The following is a 13,308-nucleotide window of genomic DNA, read 5'->3' as shown; positions in this document are numbered from 1 at the left end:
ATACACTGACACCATGTGGTACAACTTGGTAAGAAGTAATGCAATTTGAAATGATGCAGACTACTGTATTTACATTTGAGATGTTGCATTAAAGCTGCATTATGTAACTTTTTGGAGGAGGGTCTGGTCTGCCACTTGCTTGTCTCCATGCAGATATTTTTGCTTTACTTAAAATATCCCACAGTAAAGCGTTAAATGTACCTTCGTGGAGAAAAGCAGGTGACAAACGCAGACTACAGATATTTTTGAGCAATAAAAACACTAACTGAATGAATACAAGACAGATAAGTTTAATGCCATACCGTGAAGCGGGGAACGTCTTGGGGTCCCACTGGAGGAGCTGGATGAAGTGTCTGGGGTGAGGGAAGTCTGGGAGTTCCTGCTTAGACTCCTGCTCCCGTGACCCGACCCTGAATAAACAGAAGAAAAAAATGATGGATGGACTGTGGATGGATAGATTCTAGGCAAAACAATATCAACCTAGACGCGCAGGTAATGCTCGCCTCAAGAAAAGCTACATAGTCTAGCTTTAAATGTCCATAGATATAAGTGAATATAGGAGGAATTTCCAGGTACGGTAAACATTGAACCATGGCAAGCTATATGAAAGGTATGAACAACAACATTTGCACAATTCACTAACAAAATCATAAAAAAAATGAAGTAACTTTTATATTCATGATTCATGGAGATTCCTGTAGATTTGATAAAACAATATGAAACAATAAAAAGCTTCATAACTGCATTCTAATTCCTGCCAATAGAGGTAGCAGTATGCATACTTATCAGATATATCACTTGTTGATCTAATTTGTTAGACTGCAAAAGGTCTGCTGTGGTACGAGGCAAAAGATTCACATTTTAAAACTACAAACATCAGTCTTTCTTTGCATACTGCATTTATCAGGGGTTTAACTAATAATTACTTCAGAGAAAAGAGACAATAAAACACTATACCTCTGCATTTATTTACAATTGTCAATTTAATTCACCGCAGCACCACAAACTTGTCTTCTCAGGGGAAGTTAAACTGCTTTCCCTCAATTACATGCAATATATAATTCATACACATTTTGCATTTAAATGAAATCACAGACTTAGCATGAGATCCAGTCAGTAAGCTCTACACCTCCTGTTGCCAATGTAATTACACTTAAAGCATTTTACAAAAGGCCAAAACTAGCCAAGGGGCCTTGAGCTGTACGGGCTATGCTTAACCAATCACGTTTATCATTGATTCTATTTAAATTGTGGCTACGTTTGATCAATACCTCCCCCTATAGATCAATCAGAGCCGTTGTGCATGAGATGTCTCCCTTACTGTTGAAGGCAAAAGCACGGGGGTAGGAAAAGCGGTACATCAGCGCCCTATCCGCAATCAATAAAACCGCATGTAGTTAATCTAAAATAATAGCTGAAAGGTTGAGCAGCACGAGGCACTAAGGAGCCATTATCAAATAGGACTGGCTCAGCATTTGCCCCCATCCAGAAGAGAAGAAGGCAGCATTCGCGACATGGGACAAGAGCCAAGGGAGAGGTTCATCCAAGCCCAGGGGTGACTTTGGCCCAAGCAACGTCAGGGAATTTCTTTATGCTTAAGAATAAGTTGTGCAAGATGTTATCCAGGCTGCTCGGTTTGTGCTATAGGGATAATATATAAAGATATGTGAGGTGAAGTGGAAAGCTTTGATCTGGAAATGTAAAATGAAAAAAGAAAATGAGCTTGACCTGAAGTGAGCACAGGTTAAGCTGAATCATGAAATATTTAAGAGGGAGTTTTGATACAGGGTAATGTTAAAGACTCATCATAAAGCCATGGCGCGCGGGGTAACTTTTCTAGGAAGGGGTTGGCCTTTTTTGCTTGTGTCCACGGAGATGTTTTTGCTTTACTTGGAAGTTCCACAACAAGGCTTTTAACTTGATGAAGGATTTATTTTATTACTGGCATTCTCGTTGCTCAAAAATACCTTGAAAATCATGCATGCCTATTGTGGAGAAGGTCACGTCTTCACAGATCTGACCTGTAACTCATCATGTGTGTTTAAATCCAGACTCAAAATGTTTCTGTTTAGCTGTGCGTACGACTGAAAGGTTTTTATTCTGCACTCTTCTCTTTTAATATTCATTTTATGGTGATTATTTACGTTTTGATTTGTCGTATTGCGGTTTTAATGTCCTTCTTATTCTGTGAACCACTTTGAATACTTTGTGTACCAGTTATGCTGTACAGATAAACTGGCCTTGCCCTGTACTTTACGAAGGAACATTCCAGGCAACACATTTTTTTCATGCCCAATAAATGTGTTACCGTGCGCATGATTAACTATTATTCCAGCGACAATAGGAAACATACACCCAACCCATTCTGTATTGTGCAATGTAATGAAAATACCCATTGCTGTGTCATACTGACTGTCAAATATCAACAAAAACTACACAGCACAGATTCAATAGAGATTCAAACAGAAAAGTCTTTAATGACATGCATATGGCACAATTTCACATTTTATCTTTGCAGCTTCCAGCATTCGTGGAAGAAAAATATTATGCATAAAAATGTACAAAAAAGAAAAAGTAATGCAATGTTATTATTTTCTTCAACAGTACAGTTGATGACGCGTTTGGGCTTCACATTGTTTTAAGCACCTTTTGTCTTTACATCAGAAACACAAGACATCGCAATTTCAACACAAAAGAAGAAATAAATTCACGAAGAAATAAAGCAACATGTTAAAAGGACGGAGTTGGAAAGTGGCTCCTTTTGTAGGTTTTCTGACAGTCAAAATATTAAGATTAACACTGAAAAATGAGTTTAATATTGAAGAAAATGAGAAACGTAACATATTGGATATATATATACGAGGACAAATAAAGATCTAATTTGCGTCTGCCTTTATGGCCAGCATCGCAGCGACAGTCTAAACCTGCCTTGCGCTCATGATTACGAGGCACTATGGGACGAATGGCAACATGAAGACACGAAAGGGGATTCACAGTGACGAAAAACAACGCCGCCATCTTGATTCTCAATCGTTTCTCAACCGTTTCGACCCTTTACGACTGCCTAATGTTACTTTACTCTTATTCTTGTACAGTAAAATAGAAAACTTTATTGACAAAATGTGCCAAATGTCCATAGAGATAGATTTGCAAAAACAATATAAAACTTAAACAACCCGATAGGCTGTGGAGTCACTACTGGTATATCACTACATAGAGTCTTATACTTTTGAATGAATGCCAAGTTTAGTATTTAGCATCTTAAAATCTCCCTGTTTGACATTAGGCTGACTGAAAATGCAAGGAAATGTAACAACACAATCCCAATCTCTATAGTTCCACATTCTATTACCTCAGACCTATTGATAATTGTGTTATTGCAATGCAGTGATTATGGGAGATGATCAAATATTGTGTTATTGTGTTTAGTAATCTTGAGCCCACAAATAGTCTCAAAATGGCCACTCCTGAAGTTTAACATAGACAAAATACATGCACCAACTAGCCCAACTTACATTTTTTTAAACCTTTTAATATGGTCTAGAACAAAAACACACCATTTGACAACACTATGACAGCTGAATTTTAAATTAAGCAGCAATATATTGTAATAATAAATAATTTTGTTCAATCTCACGTTTTTTGTAGTGTTTAATTAATAGTAAGTCATTTTTTTTTAAATCAGTTTAGATTTCTATCGTCTATGTTTTGTCATGTTTAGTGCACTTGTTGGATAGGATTTCAACTATATGGTTAATAAAAAACAAAAAAACAAAAAAACAAAACACATGGACTACTGTGGCATTTCTTCAAGCGTTCAACAAAACCTTGAGCGCCATCTAACATAACTCAGTTTATCAAGACAATTTCATCACATCGAAACGCACTGTTCTCATACAAACTCAATGTTGACGACCTGTGCAATTTTGCTGTTTTAGGCAATTGGGGCCCTATAACACAGATTTATAAGCTCCACAGAGCAAGAAATACTGAGACAAGCTTAGACCTTTCACTTTTGGCCTGCTGCTCAGTCCTCTAAAACAGGGTAAGGCTTCACTGCATTGATAGTTCTTGTCCCAGAAAGGCACGCTCCATGCTTCACAAGTCAACAGTTTTCTCCCTTCATGTTTAGCAGCACTTAATCTCAAGAGAAAATGACACTTTGTGAGTTTATCAACATATTTACAGTCAAATGCTAACTATAGACTCCAAGTGTATGTGTTATCGTCACATACGTTTGTCGAGTTTTGCTGATGTTGCTCACACGTCACTGCAACTAAGGTAAGCATGTAGAACGGGACCGCGAAGACAGAGAGGAGGTTTAAGGAGCAGGCCTATGAGTGCTTAATGGTGTATTTGCCTTTCTGCAGCTGAGAGACGTACAGCTTAGACTTGGTCCCGTCCAAGCGTTTGAACCACACCTCGTCGTTGTTGATGGTGGTGATGATGGCACTGCAAAAGATAGACTTAAAATTAGATTCAACAGGGGATTTAAAGACCACGTATTGGGGTAGTATTAGGGTCACTGTGCAGGACTAAACATAAGACCTGGGTGGGACAGGGCGAGACTCCCTCATCATCTTCAAAAAAACTTTGAAAACTCACCATAACTGTCTTAAATAACCGTTTCTTTCATCTGTGTTTTGTCTCGTCTTGAATTATGTGACGATCTTAAAGTGTCATGAAAAGTGCTATACAAGTGTTATGTATTACACTGCCTGGCCAAAAAACAAAAAAAAGTCGCTACCAGGATTTAACTAAGCAAATAGGTACGAGCCTCCTGCAGTTGGTCCGGTCTAGGTTCAGCAACAGTCTGTGCTGAAAGAATGAGGTCAGCTGACACCTGAATATACTGAATGACCAGGTTATTCCATCAATGGATTTGTTCTTCCCTGATGGCACGGGCATATTCCAAGATGACAATGCCAGGATTCATCGGGCTCAAATAGTAAAAGAGTGGTTCAGGAGCATGAGACATAATTTTCACACATGGATTGTCCACCACAGAGTCCAGACCTTAACCCCATTGAGAATCTTTGGGATGTGCTGGAGAAGACTTTGTGCAGCGGTCAGACTCGACCATCATCAATGCAACCTTGGTGGAAAATTAATGCAACACTGGATGGAAATAACTCTTGTGACATTGCAAAAGCAAATGTGTGCCGTAATCAAAACTAAAGGCGATTCAACATTTTGGTGGTAACTTTTTTTTTGGCCAGGCAGTGCATTATTATTACATAAAAGTGCAGAAAGTATTAGCACTGTGCAATCTGTTAAAACTTTTTCTCATTATAATACAAGTTTTTGTTGTCGTTTTAAGATAAACTCCAACATCTGCAAACATTCTGAAGTGCAAGTGGGTACCAAGTTTCAGTCTTCTCTTAAATGTTAATGTTTTTGAATGTCCTTTGTCAAATGAATCGCAAATGTAATTACAACACTATTTTTATTGAGTTATAAAGTCACTTTAGCTATATTACACTGACTGTGGGCAACAGAACAAACTGCTGTCAAAGTCCAAACTCAAGATAGATTGATTGTCTTGGTAACAAAAAGACTAGACTATAACAAAGACTATAATCTAATCTCCCCTCCTCTCCTCCGCAGACCTGGTGGGGTAGTCGTCCTTGCGGTTGATGCAGATGGCCTGTCCTCTGCAGTACCATTGGTTGTCATAGAACAGCCGGCCGTCCTCTGACCGCGCCACATGGTGATGCCGGTCGACCTTCACCACGGGGACTACATAAAACCAACAAAAGACAACGCGTAGGTCAAAGAGGGGAAACGCAATCATATCAAAAACTCACTATAGAGTTGGAGGAAAAAAATTAAAGGTGGACACAAGAGGAGACGAGATCTATGTGGGATCAATAATGACCATTAGTCTTTGGGAGTGAAAGTAGAGAGTGTCCAGCCCTGTGCGTTAGTTTAGATCAATGCAGACTTTTACTGCAGAGAAAACAAAACTTACCGTCCACCTTTACTCTGTGCGGACCCAGGGACGCCATGGCCTGAAGGGACAAGACACAAATGAGATGGGCAGACTCCTGTGTATACATTATGGCGGTACAAACATCGACCCATACACTTCAAAATGAACGACTATAGAGGCTTGTTCATTAGCCCTCAAAATCAGACACATGAATTAAATAGTGTAGAAGTCACACGAGGGAGCGTTTCTGTTCAATCTCTATTAAACTTTAAAACTACAATGAAACCACACAACAAAACTGAGTGACTAGAATGGGAAATCAGGTGAAAGTTGGAAGAGCCAACACATCCTATGCGTTATATTACATGATCAAAGAGGCAAAATGAATTCTGCCTCCTTGATCATGCAAAACTTAATCTAACTTAATGCAAATCACAATTGGTTCTGTGCACAACAGCACCCGGCCACCTCACTGTTAGCGTCACTACTTCCTGTCCAATTGTATCTCTATGAGGTTTTTGCCGAGTCATTCTGAAATTAATAAATAATAAGATGAGGCAGTGGACAGGGAGCTGCGGATGGATGTCACTGACAACATGTTAAAGACTAAACAAATAAATGAATACTTTAGAAAGAAAGAGATGTTTGTGTCTCAATGCTAATGCTAAAGCTAATTTTGAGGCATAATAAATATTAAAACAATGCCACAAACTGTATTCTACAGTGAAAGACAAATGTGTAGCCTTTATTTGAATAGTTTTATTTTATATTATATGTGTTTAAAATGCACTGTTCTAAATCTTGAAAGTACCGTGTATTGCAAATCCCTCTATTCATGCAGTTAAATATGCATTTTTTAGTAGAATGCATCACTGATTCAGTATCGGTAACAGGGATCTAAAATATTCCAGAATTATTGGGTAATCATTGGACTTCTGAAGATGAATGACGGCATTCCATGTGTCATCTTGTCTCGTCTCTATTTGTACTTTAGTGCTGTTGCTTAGTAACTTGAATAATAAATATGAGTTACGACACATTTGGATTAACGTTAGTTTGACAATCGCTTATTGTGTTAAAGAAAGTAAATATTTACTTGCAATTTCAGTGCCTTTTTTCTTTGAAGGTACACTACGCAAATTTTCCAGTGGGGGGTCCGTCACCTGCTCGCCTCCAAGGAGACAGCTGGTTAAAATTCTCTTCTCCTCAGATTTGACCTGTAACTTGCCTGGTGGTGTTACCTGCTTGTCTCCATGGAGATAGATAAGGTTACACTGATACTGTGGAACATTCCATGCAAAGCCATGGAAAGTGACAAACCCTCTACCAGAATCATTACATGGCACACCTTTAAGCTTAAGCCTACTGAAAAGTCTAGATTGACATTTTTATTACTAGTCTACTGTCTTTGTACAAAATACATTTATTTGTAGAAAACTGAATTAATTGTAATGTACAACCTCTCGGAGACAAACGCTAAATACTGAAGGAGAACAAGCACCTTTCTTATTGCGGTCCAGTCTTCAAGAATGTCCAGATCTTGCAGCATGTAAACAATATACGGCCGTGATAACACAATTAAGGAAAAGTCTAGAAAACAGAAGAATAATATAAGGTGAACTACAAACTAAAGGATATCAGAGACTACAACAGGCTTCTTCTTTTTCACTGGGCAGAATGGGTCTTTCTTCTTGTTCTTTCGTGAGTGCAGACCATCGCTCCACAACTCTGAAAAGTAAAAATGGAAAAAAAGAGAGAGATATTTTGGTCAAGTTTGCGTTTGAAGTTTCATTGTGATGTAGTGGTTGGAGCGCGCTGCTACCTGAGGTTATGTCAATACTGTGCCTGTCTTCCTCCAGTCTTCTGATCTTTTCCTCCAACTCGCTCTGCACCGTATCAAACAGCAGCATCTTCTCACTCTTCACAGCGCAGGGAAGAAAAGTATTGGCAGGACATTTCAGGCAAATGGTAACTGACAGTTTTCCATTTTTCTTTTTTAAAAACTAGAGAGCCATGAGGCAGGATATTGCAAAAGTATTGTAGAAAAGAACCTACATAGGTCTATCACAATAACACATTTTGATTTGCTATATGGATGAGGTAAATATGGGCGATAAATGATAATATTGAAACCAAACCATAAATCGGAAATATCCTAAAAAGTATTCGAAATGTACAAAAATTATTTAAAAAAGATGAACTGATGAATAAATACATAACAGCATGCAAAATTTAAAGTAGTTATTTTGCATGTATATAATGAATCATACTTCATAAATTCATAATCCAACTCCCAAAGGCTTTAATCTCATCGTAGTACAGAAAAAAAAACCTACTGATACAAAGAAAAAGTACCCATGATAAATATTGACCCCCAAAAACTGATTGTTCCATTTCTCACGTATTGAACGATTTATTGAAGTATTTATCATGACAGGCCTTTTACCACAGTCACTCACGAGACGTAGTTTAGTTGGGGGTTTCTTACCTCCCAGTGCTGACAGGCCGCCTGGATCTCACACTCGTATTTGTTCTTGACTGATTCTAAGCACAACTCCCTGTAGATTCCTGCCATAACAAGAAGACATGATCAATTATTAAATTCCACACAGCGTGAAGCATCACAAGGTGTTTGCCCTGATCAAGCCTTACTTTGATAAGTTTTTCCCTGTAGGATTACAAGATAACATGTAGTACACCAGAACACCTTAGTATATCTATTTTTACACATTAATAGAGGCAATTGGATACTGACATGACATTTTTAGACAAACTGTCACCATCATTCCACAATGCTATAAATAAATTTGATTGTGATTAAAGCAACACTACAACTTCCTGGAGGTAGCATGTCACCTGCACCTGACTCCATGGAAGAAGAACAACAAAAGTCAAAACCATACTTTGGAACATTCTTTGGAACATTCTTTATGCCATACTGTGGAATATCATAGCCAAAAAAACTACATTTCCATGGAGACAAGCAGGTAAAGGATCTTCTCCAGGCCACGTAAGAATCAGGTTTGTGGAAATGCAAGTCTGCTCACAGTAAGGCCACATGCTTTTCATTACAATCAAAACATCCATATATGTGTGTGTGTGTGTGTGGGGGGGGGGGGGGGGGGGTCACTCTTCTTCACAGCATCTCAGACATTAAGAGACACAAGCATAAATGTCAGCGTGAATTGTGTCATTATTACGTCAGATGCTCAAAGTTTCAAAGCCTGATTGAGAACAGTGAGTGCGCACCTGCCACTTTGGTCCTAATCTGCATGTTCTCCTGCAGGTTGGCTAAAGGCTCCAGATACTCCTGTGCACAGCCGGCCATCACCTCCTGCAGTTTAATGTCCACCTGGCTCAGACGCTCCTTGTACAGCCTGGACATAGCACGCAATGGCACTTAATGGGCAAGAATGGCTCAAATACCATCATTAACCTTTGAAATTATGTATTAGAAAAAGTTAAAGAAATGGCAGAGGAAATCAGACATCATTACATCTAATGAGGGTAGAAAATGATGGCTATGATAGCTCGTTTCTTGCATGGTCTCATCAGGAAGACATTTATTTGATTCAGTTATGTAGCAGACTAGGAATAATAGGGAGTTGTAGCATGTAACGTTTTCTTTCTTTCTGTACTGGACTATGGGGATATAATATACATGCAGACTTCCCCCTCTACTTTGAAACCTTTAGATTAACTCTTTCACTCAGCCCTTTGTTTCTTAACAGCTTCTCGTTTCTTTAAAATTCATCATTATACACTCTATGAAAAAGTCTGGTGCTGTCATTGGGCTCTCCCTGTATAAATAAAGATAAATTTAATCTATGTAGTCAAGGCCTATATTTGCTGATAATGTCTTAAATTTCCAAACTGAAACAATATAAATACACCAACTTATTTTATTTTACCTTATCAACTGTTGCTCTTTTCTGCAACAAAAGTAACAAAAGTACAGAGTGTGCTGAACTAAATAAGTCTATTTGAAGGCCTGCAGTCTATTTTATCAAATATGTCAAGGTCTTGGTACTACGCTGGGCATGCAAATACATCAGTCTGACCTCATGAAATACTCCAAAAATTGTACATTCCATTTTACGATGAGTTAACCTTCATAAAGGCTTGTCACTACAACAAAGAGGTTGTGTTTGGTCACTTTTGTAGAAATGGGAAATCTGGACCTTTGTGGTTACTATACAGATAGAGCGATATATTGTTTGGCTAAAATATTGGGCTGATATTTGCACTTTTTGGCGTATGAGCTATCAGCCTTTAATCTTCAGCAGAGACCAGTATTTTCTTTTGGCCGACCTGCTGCCTAAGGAATACACTTTATTTGAACACTTGAGTATATAGATAGAGAGAACTGCAGAAAATATGACTACACAGCTCTATTATAAGTTCAAGGTTATAAAAAGACTGTAGCCGAGTTTGTAGTAAATTTAAATTACAATTACAAAATTTGGGGAAAAGAATAAAAATCGGCCCTAGATATCGACCCAAAAACATCGGTCTCAGTGTATTCTAAACAAGCGGTATCAGTATTGGCAATGAAAAAAACAAAAACAAAACATTGATCTTTAGTTACTCATTTAAGTTATTTCATTTTTCCTCCATGATGCCATAAACACCTCTGCCACACTATAAACCAGAGGGTAAAACCTAAGAAGAAGTACTTATGTTTTAGGGAAGCTGGCATCATTGTTTGAAGTTAAACACAAATGAGTTCATATACACCTCAATTATTATCTATATATATTACAATATTAAATGACAAGGGAAGTGGAAGAGCTGAATGAAACTGCACTTCTCCCAAGTATAAAGTATGCATGTAACTTTTCTCAGGACCTTGCATGAGTTGCCAGACACTCTGACAGCTTGTGTGGGAGTGGACACACAACTTACTGCTCTTTCAAATCTGTGAACTGCTTTTCCAAAGTGGTCATCTCATCCAGACACTCCATCCTCCGCCTCTCGCAATCTTCATCGTCCATTTCTGTTCAAATAAAACACAATTAACTTCCATTTAAGCAGCTTTTCACACCAAACAAGAGCTCATATTCTTGTGAGTGCACTGTTCTTTCTGTCCTCTAACTGTCAATTTTACACAGTTATTACATTTTAACCACAAATTATCGACACAACTGCTGTCTGCTTTTGCGTATTTGTGTAGTTAGCTTCAGTTAGAAACATTAGGCCTATTTTTTTCCTACCCGATGTGTCTCCATCTTCAGACACCGAGGAGCTAACCGTATCCTCCTCGTCTGTGCTACTGCCGTCTTGATCCGGAAAATCCACCTCCATTTCGTCTTGATTGTTTTCTTTCTTGTCCCGGGAGTGAACCGGCATCGCCAAGTGCCAATAGCTTAGTGTTAAAGTGGTGACACGGTCGGATAAGTTTGTAAATTGCCAGTAAAAGGAAAAATGTAGCTCAGACAGCTAACCGGTTAGCATTGAGACAGCTGGACGTGCAAACATGGCTTCCGTGGACCAATCAGAGAACGCCTTACTCAGACCCATGTCTCTGACCAACCAATCCGACGAGAGGAGAGGTTACTAGGGCAACGATAAATAGCAGGGATGATGGGAGTTGTAGTTTCCCATATGGCTTCAGTCATACGTAGCATTTTGAACTTTACAGGAGGAAATTTAAAAGATGAAAAACCTTGAAATGAAATTGAATGATATAGGCCCACTCAATAAAGATCTGTTATTATTATTATTATTGTTATTATTATTATTATTATTATTATTATTATTATTATTATTATTATTATTATTATTATTATTATTATTATTATTATCATCATCATCATCGTTGCTGTTGTTGTTTATTTTATTTATTTAATTGTATTTATTTTTTTGTTTGTTTGGGTTTTTTATTTTTATTTTTTTTTAGAAAAGGCAGTGTCCACCAGCAATGACCAGAACTGAAGCAGGTAGCAACAAGCTTGGATGAGCAGCAAAACGTCTTCACTCCTACAAAGTTTTGTCCAGTTGACAGATTGAACTTTGGCTTTTACTATGGATCAGACCTGGATGACTGAGAGATTACACAGAAATCTTGTATTTTTTTTATTAATTAATTTATTTTGTATTAGTAGACCTATACCAAATGGGTTGAATTCACATATTTTCCCTTACTTGAGAAACTATTGGGATCACAACTTCTTCATCTTGAAATAATTAATGGAAAAATAAGCAGCCCATCATGTACCAAATGTAATCCTCCATTCACTGTGCAGCAACATAACACGTAGAGCACATGATGGTTCAGTGAAGTCTGCATGTACTGACATTTCCAGTCTCCTCATTGTTTACAGGCATAGCTGAACAGTTAGGACACAGTGCTGTCATCATGTTGTGAGTCAGTAGCCTACTTTCCCGCTTGCAGCAGCCGAAGGAGGGCTGAGGTGTTGGGCTTCGGCTCGTGCACAGACGGGCACATGAGCGGAGAGCCCTAGGGTGCAGCTGTCAGGGCACCTGCTCTTGTTTCACCTCTGAGCTGCTGACAAGCAGGTGCTACAGTGAAAGCGGTTGGAGACTGTGGAAAGTGAAGGCCTGTTGTGTGAGAACTCAGTGAAACCTCAGTGAGTACCCAATGAGCTGGCACCTGAAATGAGTTCACTTTATTCTAGATTGTAAATCAGCAGTGACATCACAGTGTCTGACTCCAACTAGGGAAGGTTCAAACATAGATGTAAAAAATAGTCCTGTATGAAAAAAATACTACTGCTACTACTGCTGCTGCTGCTGCTGCTGCTGCTGCTACTACTACTACTACTACTACTACTACTACTACTACTACTACTACTACTACTACTACTACTACTATAATACTAATAATAATAAATGCAAACGTTAGTGTAGTGAATGAGTTACAGCTGAGTAAGTATTCTCAACAAAGAAAAAATAAACTTTTTTGGAACTTCCTGTCTTTCACAACAAAGGAATTTAATAACATCCAACATTACAGCATATCACATTCTCCAGTATAAGCAGTGCTGAGTTAAAACACAATGCAATGTAGGATTAGAAAAAGGCTATAAGGGCTTTTAATACATTAAACTAGAGATACTAGTTGTTTTAAAGGTTTTTGCTAAAGATGCAGTTCTTCTTTCTATCACACGAGGGCGCAGAAGGTTTGAACATTGTCAATTTAAACGTGGTCCAGGCATCATTCTATCTGAGAATTACTGGGTTTCAGTTGACAGGATAACTTTCTATAGGTCAACAATATAGGGTCAACTAAACTTATAAAACGTATAACTATAAAACTTATTAAAATATAGATTTTTGTAATATAGAGGTCTATAGTCCCTAATAGAAATTATGTTTTTTTTTTCCTTTTAGATATTTTTTATGAGAATACTATG

At 38.1% G+C, this 13,308-nt stretch overlaps 1 protein-coding gene across 1 annotated transcript; it reads right to left on the bottom strand.

The window, feature by feature from the left end:
- Window positions 1-2,448: 2,448 nt before the first annotated feature.
- LOC117393073 (breast cancer metastasis-suppressor 1-like protein-A) lies at window positions 2,449-11,459 on the bottom strand. The gene is made up of 10 exons (XM_033991253.2): window positions 11,146-11,459; window positions 10,838-10,928; window positions 9,182-9,309; window positions 8,421-8,500; window positions 7,755-7,851; window positions 7,571-7,660; window positions 7,434-7,498; window positions 5,972-6,011; window positions 5,610-5,739; window positions 2,449-4,452 (listed from the first exon to the last, which is right to left on the bottom strand). Exons 1-10 carry the CDS (start codon window positions 11,279-11,281, stop codon window positions 4,335-4,337), a joined length of 975 nt encoding a protein of 324 aa, XP_033847144.1. The 5' UTR covers window positions 11,282-11,459; the 3' UTR covers window positions 2,449-4,334.
- Between the last annotated feature and the right edge of the window lie 1,849 nt (window positions 11,460-13,308).

The sequence above is a fragment of the Periophthalmus magnuspinnatus genome, chromosome 24, assembly GCF_009829125.3.
Source record: "Periophthalmus magnuspinnatus isolate fPerMag1 chromosome 24, fPerMag1.2.pri, whole genome shotgun sequence".
Classification (NCBI taxonomy): Eukaryota; Metazoa; Chordata; class Actinopteri; order Gobiiformes; family Gobiidae; genus Periophthalmus; species Periophthalmus magnuspinnatus.
The sequence above is the reverse complement of the archived record's forward strand: the minus strand, read 5'-3'. Positions and strand labels throughout refer to the sequence as shown.